The sequence below is a fragment of the Melanotaenia boesemani genome, chromosome 2, assembly GCF_017639745.1.
Source record: "Melanotaenia boesemani isolate fMelBoe1 chromosome 2, fMelBoe1.pri, whole genome shotgun sequence".
NCBI lineage: Eukaryota > Metazoa > Chordata > Actinopteri > Atheriniformes > Melanotaeniidae > Melanotaenia > Melanotaenia boesemani.
In genome coordinates this window covers 20,825,158-20,850,835 of record NC_055683.1, presented here as the reverse complement: position 1 = coordinate 20,850,835, position 25,678 = coordinate 20,825,158, and the positions used below count along the sequence as shown (strand labels likewise).

At 41.3% G+C, this 25,678-nt stretch overlaps 1 protein-coding gene across 17 annotated transcripts in view; it reads right to left on the bottom strand.

The window, feature by feature from the left end:
* The window catches only part of LOC121655986 (hemicentin-1-like), a 176,290-nt gene that overhangs the window by 81,957 nt on the left and 68,655 nt on the right, over positions 1-25,678 (bottom strand). For 2 of the 17 annotated variants that reach the window (XM_042010974.1, XM_042011052.1), the window contains one exon: positions 107-116. The exons of 13 other annotated variants lie outside the window; for them this stretch is intronic. In XM_042010974.1, coding sequence (XP_041866908.1) covers positions 107-116 — 10 coding nt within the window. Of the gene's footprint in view, positions 1-106; positions 117-6,216; positions 6,222-10,253; positions 10,549-10,623; positions 10,667-25,678 lie in introns of those variants that run through there. 2 more of the 17 variants (XM_042011116.1, XM_042011071.1) reach the window with 2 other exon arrangements.

Sequence of the window (25,678 nt, the reverse complement as noted above, 5' to 3'; positions counted from 1 at the left end):
AACTTGCTCTTTAAAGCCTTGTTCTCAAAAATATCGCCATTGCCTCGTCGAAGCAAAATCCATTCCATTGGTTTTCCTTCACATTGTCTGATCCAACCTGCTGCATAGCTGCTATCAGTCAAAGAAAAACCAGAGACCTGACAGATGATGGACAAAGACTGTCCAGGCTGCACAACCAGTGAGGCTGGCTGGATGAGATCAATACTGGACACACCTGTGGAAACAGAGATCAACATTACCACCATTATTCATCTGAATATTTAGCATCTCTGTGATTATATAGAATATTATATATAGTGTGAATCTATTGAAATCTCACAGGATGCAGCAGCCAGCAGCAGTATTAGAGCTAGAGAGAACATGACTGATGTTGAAGATGAACCAGTCTGAACTCTGCTCACACATATATAACCTTCTGCTTCCTTTTGTTGTGACACACAAAAATAATTTGCATACTGACTGTAGGAAGTTAGTAGGAAGATTCTGTTAAAACACGTGGCCACATCTGTCTCTGATCTGACTGATGAAAGATCAGCCCTCAATTAAAAACATGGTAAAAAATGATGAAAACTGATTATTGAAACAAACACAAAAGATTGATCGAGGAGGACATAGAAATCAGAAAGCAGGCCAAGGAAACCATCAGCTGGGATAAGGAAGTTTTCATACTTTCCCACAACTGGGACTCTCTCTTCCAGATACCATTGAGTGGTGGGGGGTCTGGCAAACTGGCAGATCTGTCAGGTTCATCAGGTTGGCAATGCCTGGAAATACAAGTTGATAAACAACATGTCACAGTGGTTCTGAGGAAGACTAGATGCCAGTAGAAACATGTCAAGGTAAAACAAACATCTTCCATCTTAACTTTGTCTGAAAGGAGAAATTGTTAATGGACACCTCACCTTTAAAAAATATTGCTCCCATCGTTCTCCAGCAGTCTCTGAATGCCCTCGTTGAGAATCACTGAGTTCAGACAAGAGTTGGATTGACTTTTACTAGCTGGAGAGAGCTCAGAGTATAGGTAGGATGCAAGATGGATGCCAAATTAGTTGTCATTAGGGGGCACTTGATGAGGAAATGTGCCAAAGTTTAGTATTGCTTCTTTAATAAAATTATTAATAACGTTAGGATTCAAATCATAGCTGTGTCTTCGGAAATAATGACCACATGAATAAAAATCACGTCTCTTTTTCTTATTATTTATCTTTTTTTTTATTTTATTTGCTTGTTTTTCATTGCTAAATCCAGGCATTTATTAAGAACTTTTAAAAAAAATTTAATATATAATGTTCAAGTCAAGTTTGACTTAAAAAAAACTATATATACTTAAATATAAATGATGAAAACTATCAGTGGTCTATGTGTGCCTCCTCTGATGGCTTCATGTCATCAGTGTTCAGGCTCTCAGAGATTTTTGTTCGGATCTGTTGATGTTTTCTGTTTTTGTGTGTCTTGTCTCACACAGTAAAACACAGCCGTGTCTCCAGGCTGAATATTCTGTCCATTCAGAGTTATTCTGCTGTCAGAAGCATCTAAGTTGATACTGAATTTGTTCTTCAATGAATCTGAAATGTGCGCCTGTGAATCTCGAGTATATTTTCCGCCAATCCACTCCAGTCCTTTTCCTGCAGGCTGTCTGATCCAGTGTGTTTGATAGCTGCCCACAGAATAAGAGACCTAACAGGTGATGGTCAGATAGCCAAAAAACAGCAGTTGTTTATTTCAATAAATCCAGGGAGACTCAATTCCTGTTACCACAGGAGACATGATTGACAAAACTGACATTAACTTAACTGACAACTTAATATTAATCATAAGTCTTTCCAAAAATCAATTCTCTGTTTATTTGGGATCAATGCAATTTAGATTTCTGTCAGTCCACTTCCTGTGTAAATTAATAAGAGGGTTACAATGTCTGGAAATCACATCTTTCCACATGACAATTCTATTTAATTAAAAAGCAACAAAATGAAATTCAGGCTTTACCAGACTTTATTTTGGGAGTTAATAAACCTGTGAGAACCAAAGGTAGCTCATCCCTATTTAGATTTTTGTTTACACGTTTTTGTTCATACTGGATGTGGAGGTCCTAGGCTGGTGTGGTTACACGGGGTCTGCATGCGTGAGGCCGATTGAATGTGCTGACAAATTCTCTGAAACGCCTTTGAAGAAGGTTTATGGTAGAGAAATGAACATTCAGTTCACGAGCAACAGCTCTGGTGGATGTTCCTGCAGTTGGTATGCCAATTACACTCTCCCTCAACACTTGCAACATCGGTGACATTGTGACATATTATATTATTGTTATTAAATCAAGATACTGATTGAGCAGCATCATTATTGTACAGATGTGCTGACACACCTGTACAATAATCATGCTGTTCAATCAGTATCTTGACATACCGCACTTTAGAGGTGGATGGATTATTTTGGCAAAGGAGAAGTGATCACTAACACATTTAACATTTGACAGATTTGTGAACAATATCTCAGAGAAATAGGCCTTGTGTCCATAGAAAAGGTCTTGGATCTTTGAGTTTAGCCCATGAAAAACAGGAGCAAAATCAAAAGTGTTGTGTTTATACTTTTGTTAAGTCTATATTCACCTTTAAAAAGGTCCAAGTCCTGTCTGTTTGTGAGATTCTAAATCCAATTAAAGCTGCAAGCAGCGATGAAGGCCCTCGCACCTCTGGCGCCGCTCCGGCCTATTGCACCGCCCCATCAGCCGGCAACCTCCCTCCCCCAGCACGCTTTCTCTAGCTTGCAGGCGTACGCTCAGTCGTCCCCAGGTTTTCTGCCTTGGATTGTGATTGTCTCCCTCTGAGGATCACCTGGTACATCAGTGGGCCCAATAATGGCATCAGAAGTGTTCATGACCAAGTTCTGACCAATAGTGTGAAATAAATCCAAAGAAAAGCATGGTTTTAAGATCTGCAGAGATCAACATGGCCAGTAGGTGGCGCTATAGTGTTTAATCATGTACTAACATGTTGAGGTTGGGACTTTAATGACAACTGCCAAATATCACATCATTTGGTCAACCGAGTCCAGAGTTAGAGCCACTTCCTGTTTGGTGGCGAGGGACTGAAACCTCACAGGCAGCCATTTTAATCACAATGGTGTAAGGGGATTGCGATACTTTCAATGATGAGGTCTCCAAGAATGATATTGATGAGTTTGAGTACGTTTTTAAAGCTTTTAATGGTAAAACATGGGGTACTTCCTGTTTACAGGGGGCGGGGCCATGGCGTTGACAACATCTGGACATGTAGATGTGGTCAGAATGGAAATGACATCATACGTGGCCATGTTCGTTAAGATAGGTTGTTTGATATGTAAGTTATATCAGTTTCGTCTGTCATGGCGAGATATCAAAGTTTGAGGCCACGCCCCCGCCATGCCCTTTCTTCTTTGAGAAAGTTTTGCATAACTTTTGATCACACATGCCTCTGGAAGCTTCAGAGTGATTTTGAGGTAAATATGATAAAATCTGTAGGAGGAGTTCGTTCAAATGCAATGGCAAGAAACAGACAAAAATGACCCTAAAAATGAGACTTTTTTCAAAATGGCCGACTTCCTGTTGAAATTAGCCTAGAGGTCTAATGGACAATTTTGTACATCCTGGCATGTTAAATGAATGTGGTGAATTTCATGCATGTCGGTCCACGTAGGGGGCGGGGCTGGTTGATGGAAATATTGTAGGGGGCGCTAAAGAGCCACTATGTCACTATTCCAGCATATGTCAATTTGGCTCAGTTCCACGTCTGACTACGATCCGTTCTACGGAGTTTGGTGGAGATCGATGGTACACCGGGTGAGTTACAAGTACTTCCTGTTTGGTGGCATCGGACCAATATTCGCCATGGTTACGTTTGGTGAAGGAACTTGAGATTTTTATTGTGGTATCATGAAAGGGTTTGACCTGTTGTGAAGCACTGGATGAAGGTATCCCTTTCATATTGTTTGCAACCCGTGAATCCCCTCAGGAATCACTCGGGTTTAGTCCAGCAGAACTTGTTTTCGGACATAAATTACGGGGACCTCTTAAAGTGTTAAAAGAGAAACTCCTTGACTTCACCACTTCTGCCCAAGAAAATGTATTGGATTATGTATCCTCGTTTCGAGAACGTTTACACCGTTCCCGTGAGTTTGCGGCGACTGCTTTGAAATCCGCACAAATAGTGATGAAATGTCGTTATGATAAAAAGGCTGTTTCCCGAGACTTTGAGGAAGGTGACAAAGTACTGGTATTGCTCCCCGTACAGGGCGCAGCGCTAGCTGCTAGATTTGTAGGACCGTATGAGGTGAAGCAACGCCTTAGTGAAACTGATTATGTCATTGCTACCCCCGATAGTAAGAGAAAGACACGAGTTTGTCATATAAACATGCTTAAGGCTTATGTGACCCGTGATGCAGATGTTGCGTTAAAGGCCAAAGTTCCCACATCCCATGAAGCTGTGAAGAGTTGTGCGGCTTTTACTATGGTGGATACTACGGAACCGGAACTGGCATTGACGAAACGCATAGAATCGCGCTTGATGCCGCGGCTGTCAAACTCTGAAATGTTGACATCGCTGACTTCAGCGTTAGATTATCTGCCTGACAATCAGAAAACTGACCTACTCTCTTTGATAAACAGATACCCTGTTATATTTCAGGACATTCCTTCCCAAACTCATGTCATCCAGCATGATATAGACGTGGGAACAAGTCGTCCAATTAAACAACATCCCTACAGGTGTAATCCTGGAAAAAGGGCTCAGATGAAACAAGAAACGGACTATCTGCTGCAGCATGGTTTTGCTGTACCTAGCTCCAGTCCTTGGAGTTCGCCCTGCCTTGTTGAAACCAAACCCGATGGATCTCCACGGTTTATTACCAATTACAGGAAGGTTAACGCTGTAACAGTTACGGATGCATATCCTCTACCTCGCGTAGACGATTGCGTAGACACTATTGGGAATGCACAATATGTCAGTAAGTTGGACCTGTTAAAAGGGTACTGGCAAGTTCCACTTACACACCGTGCTTCATTAATTTCTGCTTTTGCTACTCCCGATACTTTCCTGCAATATACAGTTATGGCTTTTGGCATGTGTAATGCCCCTGCCACATTTCAGAGTCTCGTTAATACGTTATTTTCGGATCTTCCATTTTGTTCTGCGTACTTGGATGATGTGGTGGTATTCACGGACAAATGGGAAGATCATGTGTCTGCTTTAGAGACAATATTTGCACGTTTAGCTGACGCCAGCTTAACCCTGAACCTTGCCAAGTGCGAATTTGGTCGCGCTACTGTCACCTATCTAGGACGACAGGTAGGACAGGGAATCGTGCGTCCGGTGGAAGCTAAAGTGAGTTCGATAACCCAATTCCCCATTCCAGAAGACCGAAAAGCCTTACGCCGTTTTCTGGGGATGGCCGGTTATTACAGGAACTTCTGTAGGAATTACTCTACAGTTGTAGAACCATTGACGTCCTTAGTAAGTCCTAAGCAGGAATTTCTATGGACCCACAAGTGCCAACACGCGTTCGATAGTATAAAAGCTCTACTTAAAAATGCACCAGTGTTAGCGGCTCCTAATATGGAGAAACCCTTCAAACTGGATATAGATGCCAGTGCTGTAGGGGCTGGCGCCGTGCTCCTCCAGTCTAGTAACGATGGGATTGATCACCCTGTCTGTTATTTCTCCCGTAAGTTCAGCCGACATCAGTTGCATTATTCCACCATCGAGAAGGAAACGCTGTCGTTACTCCGGGCGCTACAACACTTCCATGTATATGTGGGATCCTCTCCTGTGCCCATTCAGGTATTTACGGACCACAATCCGTTAACCTTTCTAAGTCGTATGTATAACCATAATCAGAGATTGATGCGATGGGCACTCATTCTGCAGGAATACGACCTGGAGATTAGGCATAAAAAGGAGGTGGATAACCTTTTCGCGGATGCCTTATCTCGTCTTTAGGACTGTTTGTGATTGTATGTGTGTTCATGATGGTTTAACCTGTGTTTCTGTATTGCAAGCTGGAGATGTGTTTGGAGAATCTGTGGCCAGATTTTAAGGGAGGGGGTGTTACGGCCCCTGGCCTTTTGGATTGGCCTCCGGCCTGTCACTCCAGACTTGGATATGCAAATGCTGCTGAGCCAGTGCTGCCTCGGGATTGGCTGTGGACCAGACGCTGCAGTTCCTCCCCTCCGCCTCACCGATTGGTCGCTACTGCTCCCGCTCATCCCAGCTGGAAATCATTGAGTGATGCCTCGCCCTTAAATAGGAGGACCTGTCATTATTCATGGCATCTGTGTCAGTTCGCCTCGTGTTGGGTTCTCTATGTGGTTTGGGAAGATTTTAACATTTGAGTGGGTCTTTGAGCTATTTGTATAGTTTGTGTGTCTGAGGACACTTGGTTTCTCTTTGAACCTTAGGTTCTGACTGGACTGTTCAGCAGACGGATTTCTTACTGATTGCTTAATTAGAATGATTGTCAGGGAGTTTTCTCATTAGGAGAAACTCCCCACCCTTTGTTAATTAGGATCGTTTGTTTAGTTATATTGAATTTTGTTTGACTCTATAGTTTCTTGTTTGGTGAAGTTTCCTTTGTGTTTTTGTGTAAGCGAGTTATAATTTGCCGCCGGTTAGCGTGCGTTTTCCTTTATAGGACATCTTTTGTTTATTATTGTTATATTTTACCTGAAAAGGATATTTAAGTTTTGTACATATCGAACATTTTGTAAATAAATTATTGTTATTTTTGAAATTGAAACCGGCTTGTTGTGTTACTCAACCCCTTCCACCCCTAGACTAGAAGGGGTCTGTAACATATGGAACGATCAGGTTTCAGTCAATGAAGAAGCTTTGCATCATGATCATTTATGACTCTTTAATTATGATCTTACTCTTTTTAAAGTTTTATTTAACTTTCAAAGACTTTTTGTAATTTCCCCTGGAATTAAGTATTTTTCATTTAATTTCATTAATACAGAAAAAAGGTTGAAGATGACAGTCATGATAATCTTTAACATTAAATGAAAAGGACAAAGTCAACAATAAATTATTTTGCTTAACTTTCATTTTGACAACCACTTAATTTTTTTCATCCTTATAAAATAAAATGTAATGAAACTATTTACTAACTTCCTTTGTGTTTGTTTCCTTCCATGGTTCAAGCATTGTTGTTAAAAGGACCTGCTTTAACTGTCTTATCACACAGACGGTGGAATAATCTAGACTTTCATAGTGGCTGCTGAGTTTTTGTTCAGACATGTTTGTGTTTTGTATCACTGTGCGGTATCTCACACAGTAATAAACAGCTGTGTCTTCAGGCTGCAGATTCTGTCCTGTTATTGTTACTGTTCCTGCAGACGTGTCTCTGCTGTAGCTGAACTTGTTCTTCAGAGCATCATTTTGGTAGAAGCCTCCACCACCCCACATATAAAAAATCCAATCCATTGGTTTTCTTTCACGCTGTCTGATCCAACCTGTTGCATAGCTGTTATCAGTCACAGAATAACCGGAGACCCGACAGGAGATGGACAAAGACTGTCCAGGCTGCACAACCTTTGAGTCTGGCTGGATGAGATCAATACTGTACACACCTGTAGAAACACAAAGTAACATCATCTCCATCATTCATCAGAATATTCAGTATTTCTGATTTGATCATTAGTGTGAATCTACTGAAATCTCCTCACCGGCTGCCAGCAGCAGCATCAGAGCTACAGAGAACATGATGATGTTGAAGATGAACTGATCTGAACTCTGCTGTCCTCTCACTGACACACAGACACACACTTCCTTTTGTGTAAGCTTTATTTGCATATTGCTGGATTTAACTGATCAAAATCAGGCTCATATGCAAATTTTTTCCTCATGATGAGGCACCATTTTACGGACTGAGTTAGTTTTAAATGATAGAGTGAAAACTGACATCACTAATTTGAAGCATGTGACTTTGCTCAAATTAGATTTGCTGTAGAAGAATGTAAACATGCTTTTTCTTAACCCTCACTAACAAGAAGATGCTGGACTGCTTGTTTTGTTCCTGTCTGTATTGTTCTGAATGGACGATAAATTCTACAGCTTCAACTATGATTCATCTCCATTTTTCATTTATTTACTTTTTGACTGATGAGTTTTTGTCTTTGAAGATGTTTGGAAATAGTTCTTTATCGGGTTGGGTGACCAGTCTAAAGCAAAGTTTCCGTCTGTTGAAGACTGTTTGCCACAGCACATCTGATTTATCTCCTCTTTAATTAGGAGAGAGAGACATAAAACAGCAGCTGTAAAGATGAAGGATGTAGCCAGGGTTGTGATTTTGGGTAATAAATGTTAATTTATATTTTAGAAAGCAGAGTGCAGGACTGTATGAGTTAAATAAAACCAGAAAAGACTCAAGCAACAAAGAAGTTTCTCCTTTCTAGTGTGTTTGATCTTCAGTTTGATGGTCTTTTCCTTCTTTTCTAGTGAAGCTTCAGTCATTTCTAATTTAACTGTTAAATCAGAAACACTGGCTGTCCTATTCTGTTTTAATAATGAAAACTGTAGAGTTACTCCAAATTCGTAAATATGTATTGAAGAATGCTATTTATTCATTAATGTGCATTTGGCTTTGATATAGAAGAAGTGGTAAATATTGTTAAACTCTTTCTGAATTCATTTGCTGTAATCTCTTAGTTTTAAAAGTTTGCCTCATTTTTATAAAAACTGTAACATAAATAAATAAATTGTTATTTTGTCCTCAGGTTTTATGATATTAGTAAAGATGTGCTGTGGGATTTTGTACAGCTGTTTAACTGAATCAAGTCACTGTACGGTAGAATCAGTAGAATCAGTAGAATCGGTAAAATCTTCAGACTGTTCATCTGCAGATGAACCTGCTGTCTGTTCTTGTCTCTACAGATGGTGAAGCAGCTTTTAATGGACTTAGAGTACAGTGCTGTGCTACCGGTGCTGATATAAGAAATCCACTCCAGTCTTTTTCCAACTGCCTGTTTGATCCAGTTCATCTCTTAGCTGCTGAATGTGAATCTAGAGGTTTTGAAGGTCGGTCTGTTAGATTCTCAAAACTGTTAAACAACTGGTTCAAACTGTGTCAGACTTTGTCCATCAGCACCTGCCAAACAGAAAGAGAAATCTGCATTATTAATTATGTTGATCACAACAATTATAAATATGCCAGAATAAATCATTTTCACCTGCAGAACAACAGCAGGCCTGCTATACAATCCATCACGTTAACCTAAGTGTCCACCGTTCTGTCATCACTGCAGTCAGATATGTAGAGGTGGAAGATATTTGAGTTTCCCATTGACTCCGTCTCACAGGACAGGTGGTGGAGAAAAGACACTGACTTGGTTTTCAGTTCTCACCACTTGAGTACAAATAAGTGAAAGTTTACTGAGCAGCAGCAGTAATTCTCATGTGCTACTGTTGCTGAAATTGATGAATATCTTAATAAATTGGTGGTTTTATTATGAAGCACTAAGTGATTCAAGCTAAATAAAGGTAAAATGTCAAATTAAAATCAGAGATAAGCTCCATTTATAACAGAAAAAACATTTATTAATTGATATAATTTGTCTTCTTTTTAAAAACAAAATTTGAAGAGATTGAAATATTTTCATAATTTAGATGGATTTACACAATATAAAAATGTTTTTTCATGTGATGAATTTTGCTGTGTTTAGTTTATCTGGAACGTCTGTTGACTAAAACATTCTATTTTAAAATGGTCCTGAACACGTGGCCGGTCTTAGAGCTCCTCCTCTGATGCCACCAGAAACTGAACTAATGTGAACCCTGCTGTCCTCTCACTGCCACACCTGACACACTCTTCATATTCAATTTATTTGTATGTTTTGACATACAGCTTTAGAAAAATTATTAGGCTAAAATTAAATTTCATGCATAATAAAATAAAGATTGTTTTGAGTTTCTGTCCTAAAGCTTAGAAACGTCTTCATCCAGCTAGTTAACTCCAGGGCTGCTAGGTTTTCTGGTACTAACAGGTTGGTTTTACTACAAATGAATTTGTGTTTATTATGTTTGCAGTAAAGTTGTTTTCTTACAAATACAGTGAAGTAAACTATAAAACTTTTACTGTTTGTAACATGATCCATTGTTAACTAATTAGTCTTTAAGATGAGATGTTTTTAAACACTGAATCGATCCACTGCCTCTCACACACACACACACACACACGTGTGTTGATCAGTTTTTGTTCTGTGTTTCTGCTTCTTGTGTCACTGTGGCTGTCGTGCACAATAATAAACTGCAGAATCGTCTTGTTTGAGACTCTTCACTGTCAAAAACACACGATTCTGGGAAGAGTCTTTGGTGATGGAAAACTGGCCTTGGAGACTTTGGGCAAATATTGTGCCAGTCCCACCATCAATGCGTCCGATCCATTCTAGTCCTTTTCCTGGTTTCTGTCGGATCCAGTGCAGCCAAGCAAGAGAAAGTCCTTGTACTTTACAGGACAGAGTGACTGATTCTCCTGGTCTGTGGACCATTGACTCAGAGGAGGTGAGGGACTGACCCCGAGCAGCTGAAAGAAACACAGTTTAGATGACAGCAGACATTAGAAAGTTATTTTCTTCCCCTCAGCAGGACACAGACTCACCTGAAATTAGAGCCAAGATAAAAACGCTTTGTACAGCACTCATGGTGACTACTGGGACTGCAGCTGGAAATCCTGATCTGAAGGATATACAGATAGTTGGAGGGGGAGGAGACTGGATTTACATTTTTATTTGTATTAGCGTTTGGAGTTAAATTGCTGAAATATAAAAGTGGTAAAGATTTAGGCTCAGTCTGCAGAATAATGATGCATCATTCAGCAAAACAGATTGCAGTTCATAATTTCTTCAGATATTTTCTGCTTTTAACAGTTTTCTGCCAAAATTTCTGTGATTATTAAGTAAATTAAACATTGTTTGATGTCACTGATTAATAATAACTTAGAAATGTATATTTATAGACTAAATAACTCTATCGTGACAGTAAAGAAAGAAACTTTCTGCGAGTACCTGAAGCTGCAAGTAACGGAAACATAATTTTTACTCTAAGTTTTGGCTCAGGTCAGATTTTAAAAAAAAAAGAAGAAAAAATGTTTATGCAACTTTAAATATAAGTGTGTTTGTGTTTATCTTTTATTTGTTAATTTCATGTTTCTGTCAGTCTTATTTCAGCAGCAGGTTGCTTTGCTTTTAGTTTCAGATTCTGACCATTAACACCTTTTAATGGAAAAAGAAAATATAAATAAATAAATAAGTCATACTTTACCAGTTTTCTAAAATTAGATTTAAGGATCACTTAACATTTTCACCTGTCCAGCAGATAGTTAAAACCAGCAGAGCTGTTCTATACTCCATCATGTAAACTGTGTGTCTCAGCAGATCGATAAAAAGAGACTAAACATCTGACTTTTGCATAAACTCCTCCCCACAGGCAGAATTAAACTGGATCAGACTGTATTTACGCTATAGTTCTGCTAACACATATGTCTGAATGAAAAAACGCAGAAGACAATAGTGGTGAACTTTTCCATGATAAAATAAATAGTTACAAAATTCTACATCACTTGTTCATTAACTTTTCATTCCTAAAATAAACTTTTAGTTCTCATGTGTCATGCGTCACTGCTGAGATGACCTGCTGTAACTCTGATTACACAGAAAGTGGGATTAAAACCAGACTTTTACTGCCCCCTACAGGTCATAAATGGACCTGCACACACTTACCTGCTGAAATCAGAAAGAATCTAATTAAACACAATCACACTCAGCCAGATAAAACTGGTATTTTGCTAAAACAGAGAAAACTTTTAAAACAGACAAAATATAAAATATAACAGAAATGTTTCCTGTATATAAAATGCATTTCCTGGTCTGACAGCTCTGGAACAATAAAACAACCTGAGCAGCTCAAACAAAGAGAAAAGAGTTTCTTACTCTGGCGGCTGTTTACTGACACAAGAAATAAGTTCTGATGTAATAATGAGATGTTTTGGGTGAGTTAATGCTACTAGCAGCTATGCAGTACAGGTGTGATGTCTATTAACTTATCAAAGGTAATTTACAAGTATAATATATCTCTACATAAACACATTTACTGTATTATTTCCTATGTGCAACAATATTTTATAATCTTTACTTTTCACAGCAAACTTTTACCTGCTGAAATCAGAAAAGATAATAAGATAAACAGCCTTGGTTATACAATACTAGCATTTGTGTATAACACATTATATAATTGTAATTATCAACAAAAAGCAAAGTAAAGCAGAAATGTGTTTGTCCAGCATGTCTCAGAGACGCTCAGCTGGATTGACATCAGGACATGTTGAAGACTTGTTCTACATTTTAAACCCAATGTTCCTTAAACCATTTTTCATCCATGGTTACTAATTTCACCCCAACCTTCTTATGTTTGTGGAAACATGAATGTTTATTTTTATTCTTTTTGCATCATGTGATCCAGATCATTTGCTTTTTTCTGCTGTCAGATTCAAATCCAGAAGATGAATCCACACAGCAGCTGAGGCTGAGGCGTCAGGCAGCAGCAGTCGTCTTATTTGTAGGCCGCTGGTTAACTTGCTGTCTTAGGAAGTGCAGTGTGCTGTAATTCTGAAAAAGTGCTGCAAACCCACCTGTTACACTTATTTATAGCAGAAACCACAGAGCACGTATGTTCATCCTATTATCATCCAGACATATTAACACAATACTTATAAAGAGTACAGAGCTTGGTAACCTTCCCTCAAGCATTTGTTTACTACCTCTGAGAGGTGGCGCTCTAGAGTCAATAAACCACCACAGAAACTAGAATAGTCCATAGCAGGGATGGTAAGAGCAATTAAAGAGCACACACACTCTGTTACAGTAAAAATACTTAGTGGATTAAAAATGGCTCCATCAGTCGTTCCTGATTTGTGTAAATTTACCAGCATTCACAGATCTTCTCTGAGCTCCACTAACTTTCCCATTTTACTGTGTTGCTCCGTCCAGTGAAAGATGTCACACACTGTTGATGTTGGAACAGAGGTAGATATAGACATGATTTTAAAGGATGAGACAAACTGGGGAAAAAATGGATATACACACATTCATTGCTCTATATACATTCTTGAAGAAAACAAAAATATACGTATACTAAAGTAAACTAAAAGTGAGTGTGGTAGAAAAATAGAACAAAACAGCAAAAATGAAGTCAATTATGGATTAACCATAGGAAACGCTCCATAAGTTAGTTTAGCCTAAAGGAAGGTTAAGCTCAGAGGAGGTGTCAGAGATAAACTCAGGATGTCTGTTTAAGATGTCACTTTTTCTAATAAACCATTTTTTTGTTATCCATCAAACTGGCGTCCAGAGCTCTTTTTACCTCTCAACTATTTTTCCACATCACCTGCTTCAAGTAGTTCACTACAATATTCTAGCTGTTTCCTAATTGCTCCTGATGGGTCGTGGTCGAGCGCCTTGCATGGCAGCTTCCGCCATCAGTGTGTGAATGTGTGTGTGAATGGGTGAATGTGATGTATAATGTAAAGCGCTTTGGGTATCATTCCAGGTACAGTAAAGCGCTATATAAATACGGACCATTTACCATTTACCATTTCTCATTTATAACTTAATCATTGATCGTTCACCTCTCCGGTATGCTCCACTAGTGTGCTGCCCAAAGCACTTTTAACACTGCTAACACTGTTAGCGCTGTGAGCTTCAGCCTCAAACCAGCATAAAAGGTGTTTGGCTTGTTTACCAGAGAAGCGTCTGCATTCACCGATCTGGAAGATGGTGTTTTGTAGTCCGGCATGGTTCTTAGTCCCTGCCACAGACTCCCAGAGCCACTCTGCTGAAATTGTGACTCTAGTTTCTGTCCATAGTGCTGCTTGGACAGAAGGACAGTCTTTCTTGATCCTGTTGGCACAAATCTAATCACATATGCTGGAGTTAACTGGATTGGCTGAACATGAATCCAGAGGCTGTACAGACCAGTTTGTGGGATTCTGCTGGTTTTGGTTCAGACTCAAAGTCAAGACCATCAACACCTGTTAGAAACAAAAATATGTGCAAAGGTAAAATAGTCAAATGGTCAAAAGCAACATCCCTCTCCTGTAGTCCATATTAAACTGGATCAGATGCTGTCTGTCAGTCCCACTGATGTCAGCATATAGAAACTTTTTTGCACTGACTCCACCTCACAGTTGTGTTTTCACATAGAGAAGAGCGTCTGCTGCTACTTCCAGGCCTGTTTTTACTCCCTCTTTTATTAGTAAGTAATATAATTTACTTCTTGTTACTCAGCTTTACATTGAAATATTCAGGTTCATGTAAACATGAACTATTTTTATGGCACTGAAATAAATAACAGGTTATTTCAACATCAGGTTTCAGAAAACTGAAATATATAAATTCAGCCTACAAATCATAATGTAGAATAATTTATATAAATTGATTGTTACCATAACATATTTATTCATATAGCACTTTAAAACTACAACACATGGTTAACCAAGATACCGCACAACACTGTTATATATTTTTACATTAAGAATATATAAAACACTACTCTCATCTTATTTTTGCTTAATCAATTTATCTTGTTAAGTCCATAGAGGTCAGAAATATACTTGTTTGGGTCTGAAATGGTGAAACAACAACAACATGGTAAAAATGCCATTATTAGTTCAATTTGTGCCATCAGATGGATAAAACAATGGTTATTTATTTTTCTTCTGTCTCATGAAGAGGAGATTATCAACTTTAGAAAAAGGACTTAAAATCATATTAAATGGAATGGTGTTTGCAGGAATTATCTATAGTAGTTTGGGAGCATCACAGTAACAGCTGCAGTGTTTTTGTTCAGCTCTGTGGCTTCCTGTATCACTGTGGCGTCCGAGCACAATAATAAACTGCAGAGTCTTCAGCTGTCAAGCTGCTCATCTGCAGATACACTTGATCCTTGTCATTGTCTCTAGAAATAGTGAAGCGATTCTTGACAGATGAGGAATAAGTTTTAGTGCCTCCACTGGGAGCAGAAATGTAGGCAACCCATTCCAGTCCTTTTCCTTCAGCTTGTCTGATCCAGCTGATATCAGCAGAGCCATCAGATATTCCTGCATATGTACAGGTCAGTTTGTGGGATTCTCCATGTCTCTTTACCGCTGGTTCAGACGCTGTGAGAGTTTGACTGCAAACACCTGGAAGAAAAGCAGTGTGATGAGAGCAGAAAACAAAGAACTAGAAAACTGTTTTAAGAAGGACCTGACAGAGACCAAGCCGAGTGTAAGAACAGATTTATTCCAAATCGTGAACAGGAAGCTTAACTGAACAGGAGGATCTTGGAACGTCCAACTGGAATCGAGACGGAGATCTTGTGAAGTCGTGACCGGGAAAGGGCAAGGAGGAGAGTCCATCTACGTGGAAACGAGGTCCGACAGGTAATGAACGGGGAGCTGGGATCTTTAAAGCCTGGTGGCCAGATTGCACACAGGTGTAACAGGTTAGTATTCAGGGGATCGGCTACGATGATGCCTGGCTGGAGTGGGTGTGTCCGCAGCAGAGCCGGGTGCGGATGTGACAGTACCCCCCCCTCCACGAGCCACACCGGGGCGAAGACGGGACCGGCCACCGGGGCGGGGCCGACTGGGATGCTGTTGATGGAACTCCCGGAGCATGAACGGGTCCAGGACGTCCCGCCGGGGCACCCAAGACCGCTCCTCCGGTCCATAGCCTTCCCAATCGATCAAGTACTCTAACCGCCCTCGCCGGCGCCGGGAGTCCAGCACGCCCCGGACGGCGTAAACCGATCCATCCTCCGTATCCAGCGGGAGAGGAGGCGGAGGAGGGGGAACCGCCGCCGCACCCGAGTCTGTGGGAAGAGGAGCAATAGGAGAGAGATAAGGCTTTAGCAGTGACACATGGAAGACAGGATGGATCTTGTAGGTGACTGGTAATTCCAGGCGATACACCACCGGACTTATGCGAGTGATGATCTTGAAGGGACCGATGAATTTGGGACTCAGCTTCCGGCATGTGTGGCGGGATCGAATATCCCGTGTCGACAACCACACCAGATCTCCAACTTTAAAGGCAGGTTCTTGAGAACGCCTCCGATTGGCCTGGTCGGTGTAGCGCCGAACCGCCCGCTGCAGATGTTGATGGGCCTGGCTCCATACCCGCTCGCTGCGTTTGAACCAGTCATCCACTGCTGGCATATTAGACATCTCGCCATTCCAGGGAAAGAGCGGAGGTTGCTGACCCAAAAAACACTCGAAAGGAGTCAGTCTCGTGGATGCTTGACGCAGGGAGTTCTGCGCATATTCAGCCCATGGCAGGAATTCGCTCCATTGAGCGGGATGCTCGTGACAGAACGTACGGAGGAAACGAGTCACCTCCTGGATCTTCCGTTCCGCTTGTCCATTCGTCTGTGGATGATACCCTGAAGACAGACTGACAGTAACCCCCAGTAGTCGGAGAAACGACCGCCAAAACCGGGATATGAACTGGGGTCCACGATCTGAGATGATGTCTTCTGGGAGTCCAAAGTTTCGGAAAACCTGTTCAAAGATGCCCCTGGCGGTGTCCGCAGCTGAGGGAATACTGGGAAACGGTATTAGTTTACAGGCTTTCGAGAACCTATCCACCACCACCAGAACACAGGTTTTACCTTGAGAGGCTGGCAAGTCTGTAAGGTAGTCGACGGCTAAGTGGGACCAGGGTCTCTGTGGGATTGGAGGAGGCTGTAGTTTTCCGGATGGAAGTTGCCGAGGGCTCTTGGTCTGGGCACATGCTGCACAGCCTGCGATGAAGTGGCGCACCTGGACTGCCATTCCTGGCCACCAGTATCGGGGTTGTAACAAAGCTAGGGTGGCTTGAGTACCTGGATGCCCCGTACCGGGACTCGCGTGTGCCGACTCGATGAGGGAGAGCCGCAGATCAGGGGGAACAAACAGCCGATCCGGAGGAGCGTCAGGTGGTGCAGGATGGTCATGTGACGCCTCTCGAATTCGTTCCTCCAGGGTCCACTGGATGGCGCCAACTACTAACCTGGAGGGCAAGATAGGCTCGGGCTCCTCAGGTGATGCTGTCCCTTCATGGAGTCTGGATAGGGCGTCAGCTCTCCGATTCTTAGAGCCTGGAATATAAGTTATGTTAAAATGGAATCTTGTAAAGAAGAGAGCCCACCTTGCTTGTCGGGGATTCAATCGTCTTGCTTCACGGATATAGGCCAGGTTCTTGTGATCCGTGCGGACTTCAAAAGGATGTTGTGCTCCTTCTAGCCAGTGTCTCCATTCTTCGAGGGCGAGTTTGATGGCCAACAATTCACGATTCCCGACATCGTAGTTCTGTTCCGCTGGGCTGAGTTTTTTGGAATAGAAAGCGCAAGGACGAAGGCGAGGAGGATCTCCCGACCTCTGTGACAGGACAGCTCCTACACCTGAGGTGGAAGCATCGACTTCAACACAGAAAGGTAACATTGGATTTGGATGCTGTAGTACTGGCGCTGTCGTGAATGCTTGCTTCAGGGAAGCGAAGGCGCTGTCCGCCTCGGCGGACCAGGAAAGAGTGTGAGGAGCCTTCTTGAGCATGGAAGTGAGGGGGCTGGCCAAGGCGCTGTAGTTCAGAATAAAGCGTCTGTAAAAGTTTGCAAACCCCAGAAAACGCTGAAGGGCTTTGATGGTGTCAGGTTTTGGCCAGTCTATTATTGTTTGCACCTTGCTGTTGTCCATTTTCACGCCTTCAGGTCCTACCACATAACCGAGGAAGTCGACTGTTGTCTGATGAAAGGTGCACTTTTCTGCCTTCAAGAAAAGACGATGGGCTCTGAGTCGTTCGAGGACTTGTCTGACATGGCGGATATGTGTAGGGAGATCGGGGGAGAAGATCAGGATGTCGTCGATGTACACTATGAGGAAGCGGTTGAGGAGGTCTCTGAAGATCTCGTTCATGAACCCTTGAAAGACTGAGGGGGCGTTGGCAAGCCCGTAGGGCATGACGAGATACTCGTAGTGGCCAGTGGGTGTCACAAACGCCGTTTTCCATTCATCTCCGTGGCGGATCCGAATAAGGTTATAGGCACTACGGAGATCTAACTTTGTGAACACTTTAGCATCTCTCATGGTTTCCAGGGCAGCAGGAACTAACGGCAGGGGATATCTGAATTTCACCGTTATCTGATTTAGGGATCTGTAGTCGATGCATGGTCTCAGTCCGCCGTCCTTCTTTTCTACAAAGAAAAAGCTAGAAGCAGCCGGTGACGTGGAGGGTCGAATGTACCCTTGAGCCTGGGCTTCCGCTATATATTCCTCCATGGCTCTAGTTTCAGGTATGGATAATGGATATATGCGACCAGCTGGAAGTTTGCCTTCGGGAAGCAGCTCGATGGCGCAGTCCCAGGAACGGTGAGGTGGCAACTGCGCTGCTCGGCGGGAGCAAAACACATCCTGGAATGATGCATATTCGGTGGGGAAATGTTGCTCCGAATGGAGGTTAGGGCTTTCGATTGTGGTGGCACTTATCGTGATCCTCGTGGCTTGTGGTAGTTGGGGAAAACAGTGTGGATAACAATCCGAACCCCACTGGAGAATTTCTCCCGTTTTCCAGGAAAGGATGGGGGCGTGCTGCTCTAACCACGGCCGTCCGAGGATGACATCGACCTGGGAGTGATCCAACACCAGAAGTTGGATTTCCTCTCTGTGGAGGCAACCCACACCAAGACACAAAGGTGGGGTCTGTAAGTGAATGGATCGCTGAGTAAGTCTTTTACCGGTGATGGTCTGGATGCTGAGGGGAGACGGGCAGCGATGACATCTGATCTGAAGGCGGTGCTTTAGGGAGTCGGAGATGAAGTTCCCCTCGGACCCGGAGTCGAGGAGGGCCGTGACTGTCAGGGAACCACAAGATGACCACAACGTGACCGGTATGGTAAGGGGTTTTGCAGAGATAGAAAAGGCTGAGGCCAGACTCACCCGAGGATGTGGGGGCCGAACGTGGCAGGTGTTGATACGATGGCCAGCCTGGCCACAGTATAGACAAAGACCAGTCGTGAGGCGTCTTCGGCGCTCAGTGGGGTTAAGGCGTACAGAATCCACCTGCATGGATTCTAAGCCCTCCGTGGCTGTGGCAGCAGTGGCGGGTGGTAGGTCCCGAAAGCAGCTCTCCCTCCGGTGAGCAACCTGAATGGTTGTCTGAATAAACCTCTCCAGACCGATGGTGTCGTCCTGGGAAGAGAGTTGGAGGCGGAGTGATGGTTCCAGGCTCATTCGGAAATGGGTGAGGAGAGCGGTCTCATTCCATCCACTGGCTGCCGCCAAGGTGCGAAACATCAACACATGTTCGGTGATGGGGGTGCTTTCCTGCCGAAGGCGAAACAGGCGTTCCTGTGTGGTGGTATCCCCGGGGGGAATCCCAAACACCTCCTGAAAGTGACGTGTAAAGGGGGCGTAGGTTTGCGTCACCGCGCTGTTTTGCTGCCAAAGTGCATCCGCCCATTGAAGCGCTGGTCCTGAAAGCAGGGAAATAACGTAGGCTATTTTAGCCCGATCCGTGGGGTACTTGCCAGGATTCATTTCGATGTGGAGGGAGCACTGGAGCAGGAAACCGCTGCATTGTTTGGGATCGCCGGAAAAGTGATTCGTGGAGGAAGCCATCCGTTGTTCTTTCGGTTATGGTCGGACCTTCTGTTTTAAGAAGGACCTGACAGAGACCAAGCCGAGTGTAAGAACAGATTTATTCCAAATCGTGAACAGGAAGCTTAACTGAACAGGAGGATCTTGGAACGTCCAACTGGAATCGAGACGGAGATCTTGTGAAGTCGTGACCGGGAAAGGGCAAGGAGGAGAGTCCATCTACGTGGAAACGAGGTCCGACAGGTAATGAACGGGGAGCTGGGATCTTTAAAGCCTGGTGGCCAGATTGCACACAGGTGTAACAGGTTAGTATTCAGGGGATCGGCTACGATGATGCCTGGCTGGAGTGGGTGTGTCCGCAGCAGAGCCGGGTGCGGATGTGACAAAAACAGAGGACTGCAGAAGTCATATTCACCAGAAATGATTGTAAGCAGAAGTGTTACACATCCAGTTAAAGTCATTGTGGAAATGTGTTGTATGTCTGTTTGGTGCTTTGGTTTGTAGAGACTTAAATAATATGGAGTAAGTTGAGATTTGCATTTGCTCCACCTCACACTTTGAATAAAGGGTAACTTTAAAAAAAGGGGTTACAGGTTGTCGATATTTTTAGAGCTTTGTGTACAAAAAACACAATCAAATATGAAAGGCAGACATTATTTTGTAAATCAAGAATGAAGGAAAATAATGTGTTAAAGAAGGGGTGCCCGAGTTCGGTTCTCGAGATCTACCATCCTGAAACTTTTAGATGCAACCCTTCTCCAACACACTTGAATCAGATGTCATCTGCAGGTCATTCAGCTCTGCAGAGACCTGGAAACGAGCCAGTCATTTGATTCAGGTGTGTTGGAGAAGGGTTGCATCTAAACATTGCAGGATGGTAGAACTCGAGGTTCGGACTTGGGCACGCCTGTGCTAAAAAATTACTTACAAATGTCCTGTTGAAGAATTTTTGTGCTTGGAAAAAAGAAACAGTTCATCTTGTTCTGACTTCTAGAGCTTTAACAGAAGATCTGCAGCTTTTACTATGAACTCTAATGTATAGGGATAATTGCATTTGAAGTTCAGCCATAATTTTTTCTATTTTTCAACAAAAACATGCTGGCATGAACTTAATCACTGAGGTGACAGTAAATGGGAAAGTCTCTGAAAACTTGATGGATTAACAAGAAGGATTCTGGATTAACTTTGAACATACAATCTAGTAATTCTGATCAGGTCTCTCTAACCAGCACCACACATCCATACACCAGCAATGCATCACTGGAGGCGAGTTTGATGAAGTGTTTTGCCAAAGTGACACATTGACAGTTTGTGATTGTGATGAATTAAACTGCTTACTGCATACTATTGAGGTACTTTAATCCTGTTTTGTAACTTCCACAGTTAAATCTATAGATAGTTGAGACAATAGATGACATTGTAACAACAGAACAGATCTCTTTGTCAAGCGGTCTACTCTGAATGTGAGTCATTTCTTTTTTCTTTAACAACACAGGGACATTTATCTTTTCTGTTTATCCTGACACTGGTGGGCAGCATCCTGACGCTTTTCACTCTCACCTCCATAAACTCCTTCACTTCTCCACCTTTCCCTCATACTCTCCCTCTCGAAACTGAGCTTTGAAACATAACCTCACTGTCAAGGCAGGCACAGATCTCAAAGCAGCACACACACGCACATCTTTTGCCATCATCAATAAGCAGTAACAACTCAAGCTAAACTTATTTTGGTGGGAGAGGTTTTCAGGTCTTAATCTCCTTCTCACTTTGCACACACCAGGTGTTACTTGTTAGTATTTGCGGACCACACATCCTTATAATTGGGCAGGAATCTGCTGCTGCATCCGTTCTGCTGTGTATCACAGTTGGCACGACTGGTTCTGCTCTGTGACGAGGGCTGGACGATGCTGTAAAATTTGTTATTGATCCGATACCAAGTAAATCCAGGCAAGTATGACCAATGTAGAAAATGGTACTTTCTGCTTGAAATTTCACAATAATTTTATTTATTTATTAATAAACACAGTATATATATAGTTTTTGTATAATAAAAGATTTTTTATTGACTGACTTTTAAACTTTTTTTTGGCAAAACAACATGAACAATGTAACAAAATAATAAAATGATTTTCCCTTTTATTACAAACAGTACAAATTAGCCAAAAAAAAGAAAAACGGACCATCGGCTGGCTCTCCTGTTTAGGTTTTCCTTCTACTAACTCGTGTAATTCTTTTTTTTTTTTTTTTTTTTTTTTTTCTACTATATGGTTACATAGGAGCCATTTGTTGTTTTATTTTTGTCACTTGCTCATCGAGCACAATAATAAACAGCAGAATCTTCAGTTTTCAGGTTGTTCATCTGCAGATACACCTGCTGTTTGCTGTTTTCTCTAGAGATGATAAACTGACCTTGGACTGAAGATTCTAGGCAAGGCAGTTTATTTGTATAGCACATTTCATGTACAGGACAATTCAAAGTGCTTTACATAAAACAAAGGTGTTACAGATATTTAGAATAGTAAAAGGCATCAACACATAATCCCAAATAATAAATTACATTAAAATGATTAAAAGCAAGATAAGTTAAAAAAGTTACCGTGCAGATTTCATGCATAGGCGCATGAGAAAAGAAATGTTTTTAAACTGGATTTAAAAATGTCTACATTTGGGGAAAGTTTAATCTCCACTGGCAGTTTGTTCCACTTGTTTGCAGCATAACAGCTAAATGCTGCTTCTCCATGTTTAGTCTGGACTCTGGTCTGGACTAGTTGACCAGAGTCTTTGGATCTAAGAGCTCTGCTAGGTTTATATTCTCTGAACATATCACAGATGTCTTCTGCGCCTAAACCGTTCTGGGATTTGTAAACAATCAGAAGAGTTTTAAAATCTGTTCTGTGACTGACTGGAAGCCAGTGTAAAGATTTCAAAACTGGTGTGATGTGTTCAGATCTCTTCGTCCTGGTTAAAACTCTAGCAGCAGCATTTTGGATGAGCTGCAGATGTTTAATGCTCTTTTTAGGAAGTCCTGCTAAAAGAACATTACAGTAATCCAGCCTACTGGAGATGAATGCATGGATGAGTTTCTCTTGGTCTTTCTGGGAGACTAAACTTTTAATTCTGTTGATGTTTCTGAGCTGGTAAAAAGCTTCTTAGTGACAGCTTTGATGTGGCTGCTGAAAGTCAGGTCAGAGTCTATCAACACTCCCAGGTTACGAACTTGGTCGGTGATTTTAAGAACCCGAGTCTCCAGGTGTTTGCCAATGCTGACCCTCTTCTCTTTGCTACCAAACAGAATAATCTCAGTTTTGTCTTCATTTAATTGTAGAAAATTCTCCTTTATCCGGGTGTTTATTTGCTCCAGACACAGACACTGTCATGTTCTATAATAGCAATCCACTCCAGTCCTTTTCCAGGAGCCTGTCTGATCCAGGCCATCCAGGAGCTGCTGAAGTCAAATCTAGAGGCTGTAGAGGTCAGTCTGTGGGAACTTCCAGTTCAGATTCTGTCGAAGTCTGAAAAAAACAGAAAATAATTTTATGATAATAAATTCATTACAAGAAATATGAAACCAAAAGTTCAGTTAAAACAACTAAATAATCGTGTTTCTTAAAGCTGCTAGTTTTAGTGAAACTCTTTAAAAACTCTTTAAAGAAACATGTTTTTGATGCTCCATCAGTGGTTGTTACACAGTAATACACACAACTACTTTATTCATGTTCACATTTTTGTGCCTGACTGAATCTTGCTGGTTAATGAGTTTTTGTACAGGATGTGGATGTTTTGCATCACTGTGGCTTCATACGTGCACAGTAATAAACAGCTGTGTCTTCAGGCTGCAGATTCTGTCCTGTTATTGTTACTGTAACCAGAAACTTGACAGGTGATGGACAAAGACTGTCCAGGCTGCACAACCTTTGAGTCTGGCTGGATGAGATCAATACTGTACACACCTGTAGAAACACAAAGTAACATCATCTCCATCATTCATCAGAATATTCACTGTTGCTGATTATTAGTGTGAATCCGCTGAAATCTCTTCACTGAAAGAAAGTTTAGATCAACTAAATAATAATGTGGTCTTTTTTTTTTTTTTTTTTTTAACTTGTCCTGTCCAGCATCATAGCAAGCAAAATGATAATCTGGTTGCTGTATCGTGCTGAACAAATTTGCTCTGCCAAGGGGGAGGCCTATGGGTAAGGCTCCTCGTGATAATGTGATTAATTAATTTATTTATTTACTTTGAATCACGGAAAAAAAAAAAATAATAATAATAATAATGTGGTTTCTTTCTTAAAGCTGCTAGTTTTAGTGAAACTCAACCTGCCCAGCAGACGGTTAGAAGCAGTAACACAGTTCTACTGTCCATCTTGTTAAACTGCTGCATGTGTCCACTGATCTCTGTCTGTTCAGTTAAATAAAGGTTCAGGTTTTGCATAAACTCCTCCTCACAGAGAAAACTGGACTCTAATAACTGATAAAACTGAGGATCTATCAGCAGTTATTTTAATTAATTACATGTTTCAGGAAAATGTTGATCTGAACACTATTTTTAACTGAGATGTTGAAACTATTAACCAACTAGTTTTACTCAATGTTAGAGAGCTGTGTTGGTGTGTAGGATCTGTTTCTTATTAGCATAAAATAAAATTTTAAAGAAGCATTTGGAGAAAAACAAATGTTCTTATGTAAACTGCAACAATTTTCTGTTTACTGCGTTTAAAACATTTTTATGCACATAAGAAAAGTGGTTTTATCTTGTTGATGTTCCATTTATTTTTGTTCTCTTTCTAATCTCATTGTGAAACATGTTTAGTTTCTTTTTCTTGTCTAAACTACTTCATGTAATGAATGACATTATATTCTGAAAATCAATTTAACAAGTGCAGATGAAATTCAGAAGAGAAGATCATGTCGATTTTTACTGTCTGTGGAGGTTTTTGTGCAGCTTCTTCTCTGTTTTCAGTCACTGTGTGTCGAGCACAGAAGTAAACAGCAGAATCTTCTGCTGTCAGGCTCCTGATCTCCAGGTACTGAGTGCTGCTGGAAACATCTTCAGTCATCAGGAAACGACTCTGAATGGAACTTCCATAGATAGCAGAGTTAGATCCTGCATTCATCCTTCCAATCCACTCCAGAGCTCTCCCTGGTCTCTGTCATATCCAGTAAATGTAGTAGCTGGTCATTTTAAACCCAGATATGACACATGACATCTTCACTGTCCCTGTAGGTCTTCTGACCTGAGATGAAGACTGGCCCAGTTTGATCTCACTCCAGACTCCTGTATGAAAGCATAACATAATCATTATCCAACAGAAGAAATAAAAAAATTCAAACATAAAATTAAAACAAAATAAATAAGTAAATAAACTAAATAAATTGTCTCACCCTAAATGGTGGCTACAAAAAATAAACTCCAAATTGCTGCTTTTTCCATTCTGTGATTAAATACTGGACATTAGCACTTTAAGACAGATGTCTTAGAAATGTTTAAAACTGTCTTAGTGCATAAACGGTATAATGGAGAGTTTATAAGAGAGGAAGAGTTTGCATAGACCTCCCTCTGCAGGTTTAAAAGGTAAACATGCAGCACAGATAGATATGCATGATGAAATTAAGTTAAATATACTTTAATTGTCTCTGGGGGAAATTTAAATTTGTATTAAAGGGTAGTCTTTTTTTTTTCTTTGGTTTTTGTTTGTTTTTGGATTTCTGGATCTTCTCACAAAACTGCAGACTGAATGTATTAAAAAGTTTCTTGGAACATCTGCAGGACACTGTTTTGAATTTTACGTTTGCCTTTAAATCTCCTAATTATAATCACACTGTCATCATATCATGATTGAAATAATATAAAAGCTGTCAAAACAAAATGTTGTACAATAGCATCATTTATGACCAGCATTTATAATTAATGTTGTTGTTAAACATAATTATACAACACGGTGTGATAACACCAAGACTTCAATGTAGGGCTTGAAAAGTGCCAGAATCAGAAGGAGGACAAAGTGGTTTTATGTGGTTTCTCTTGCAGAGATAACACCGAATT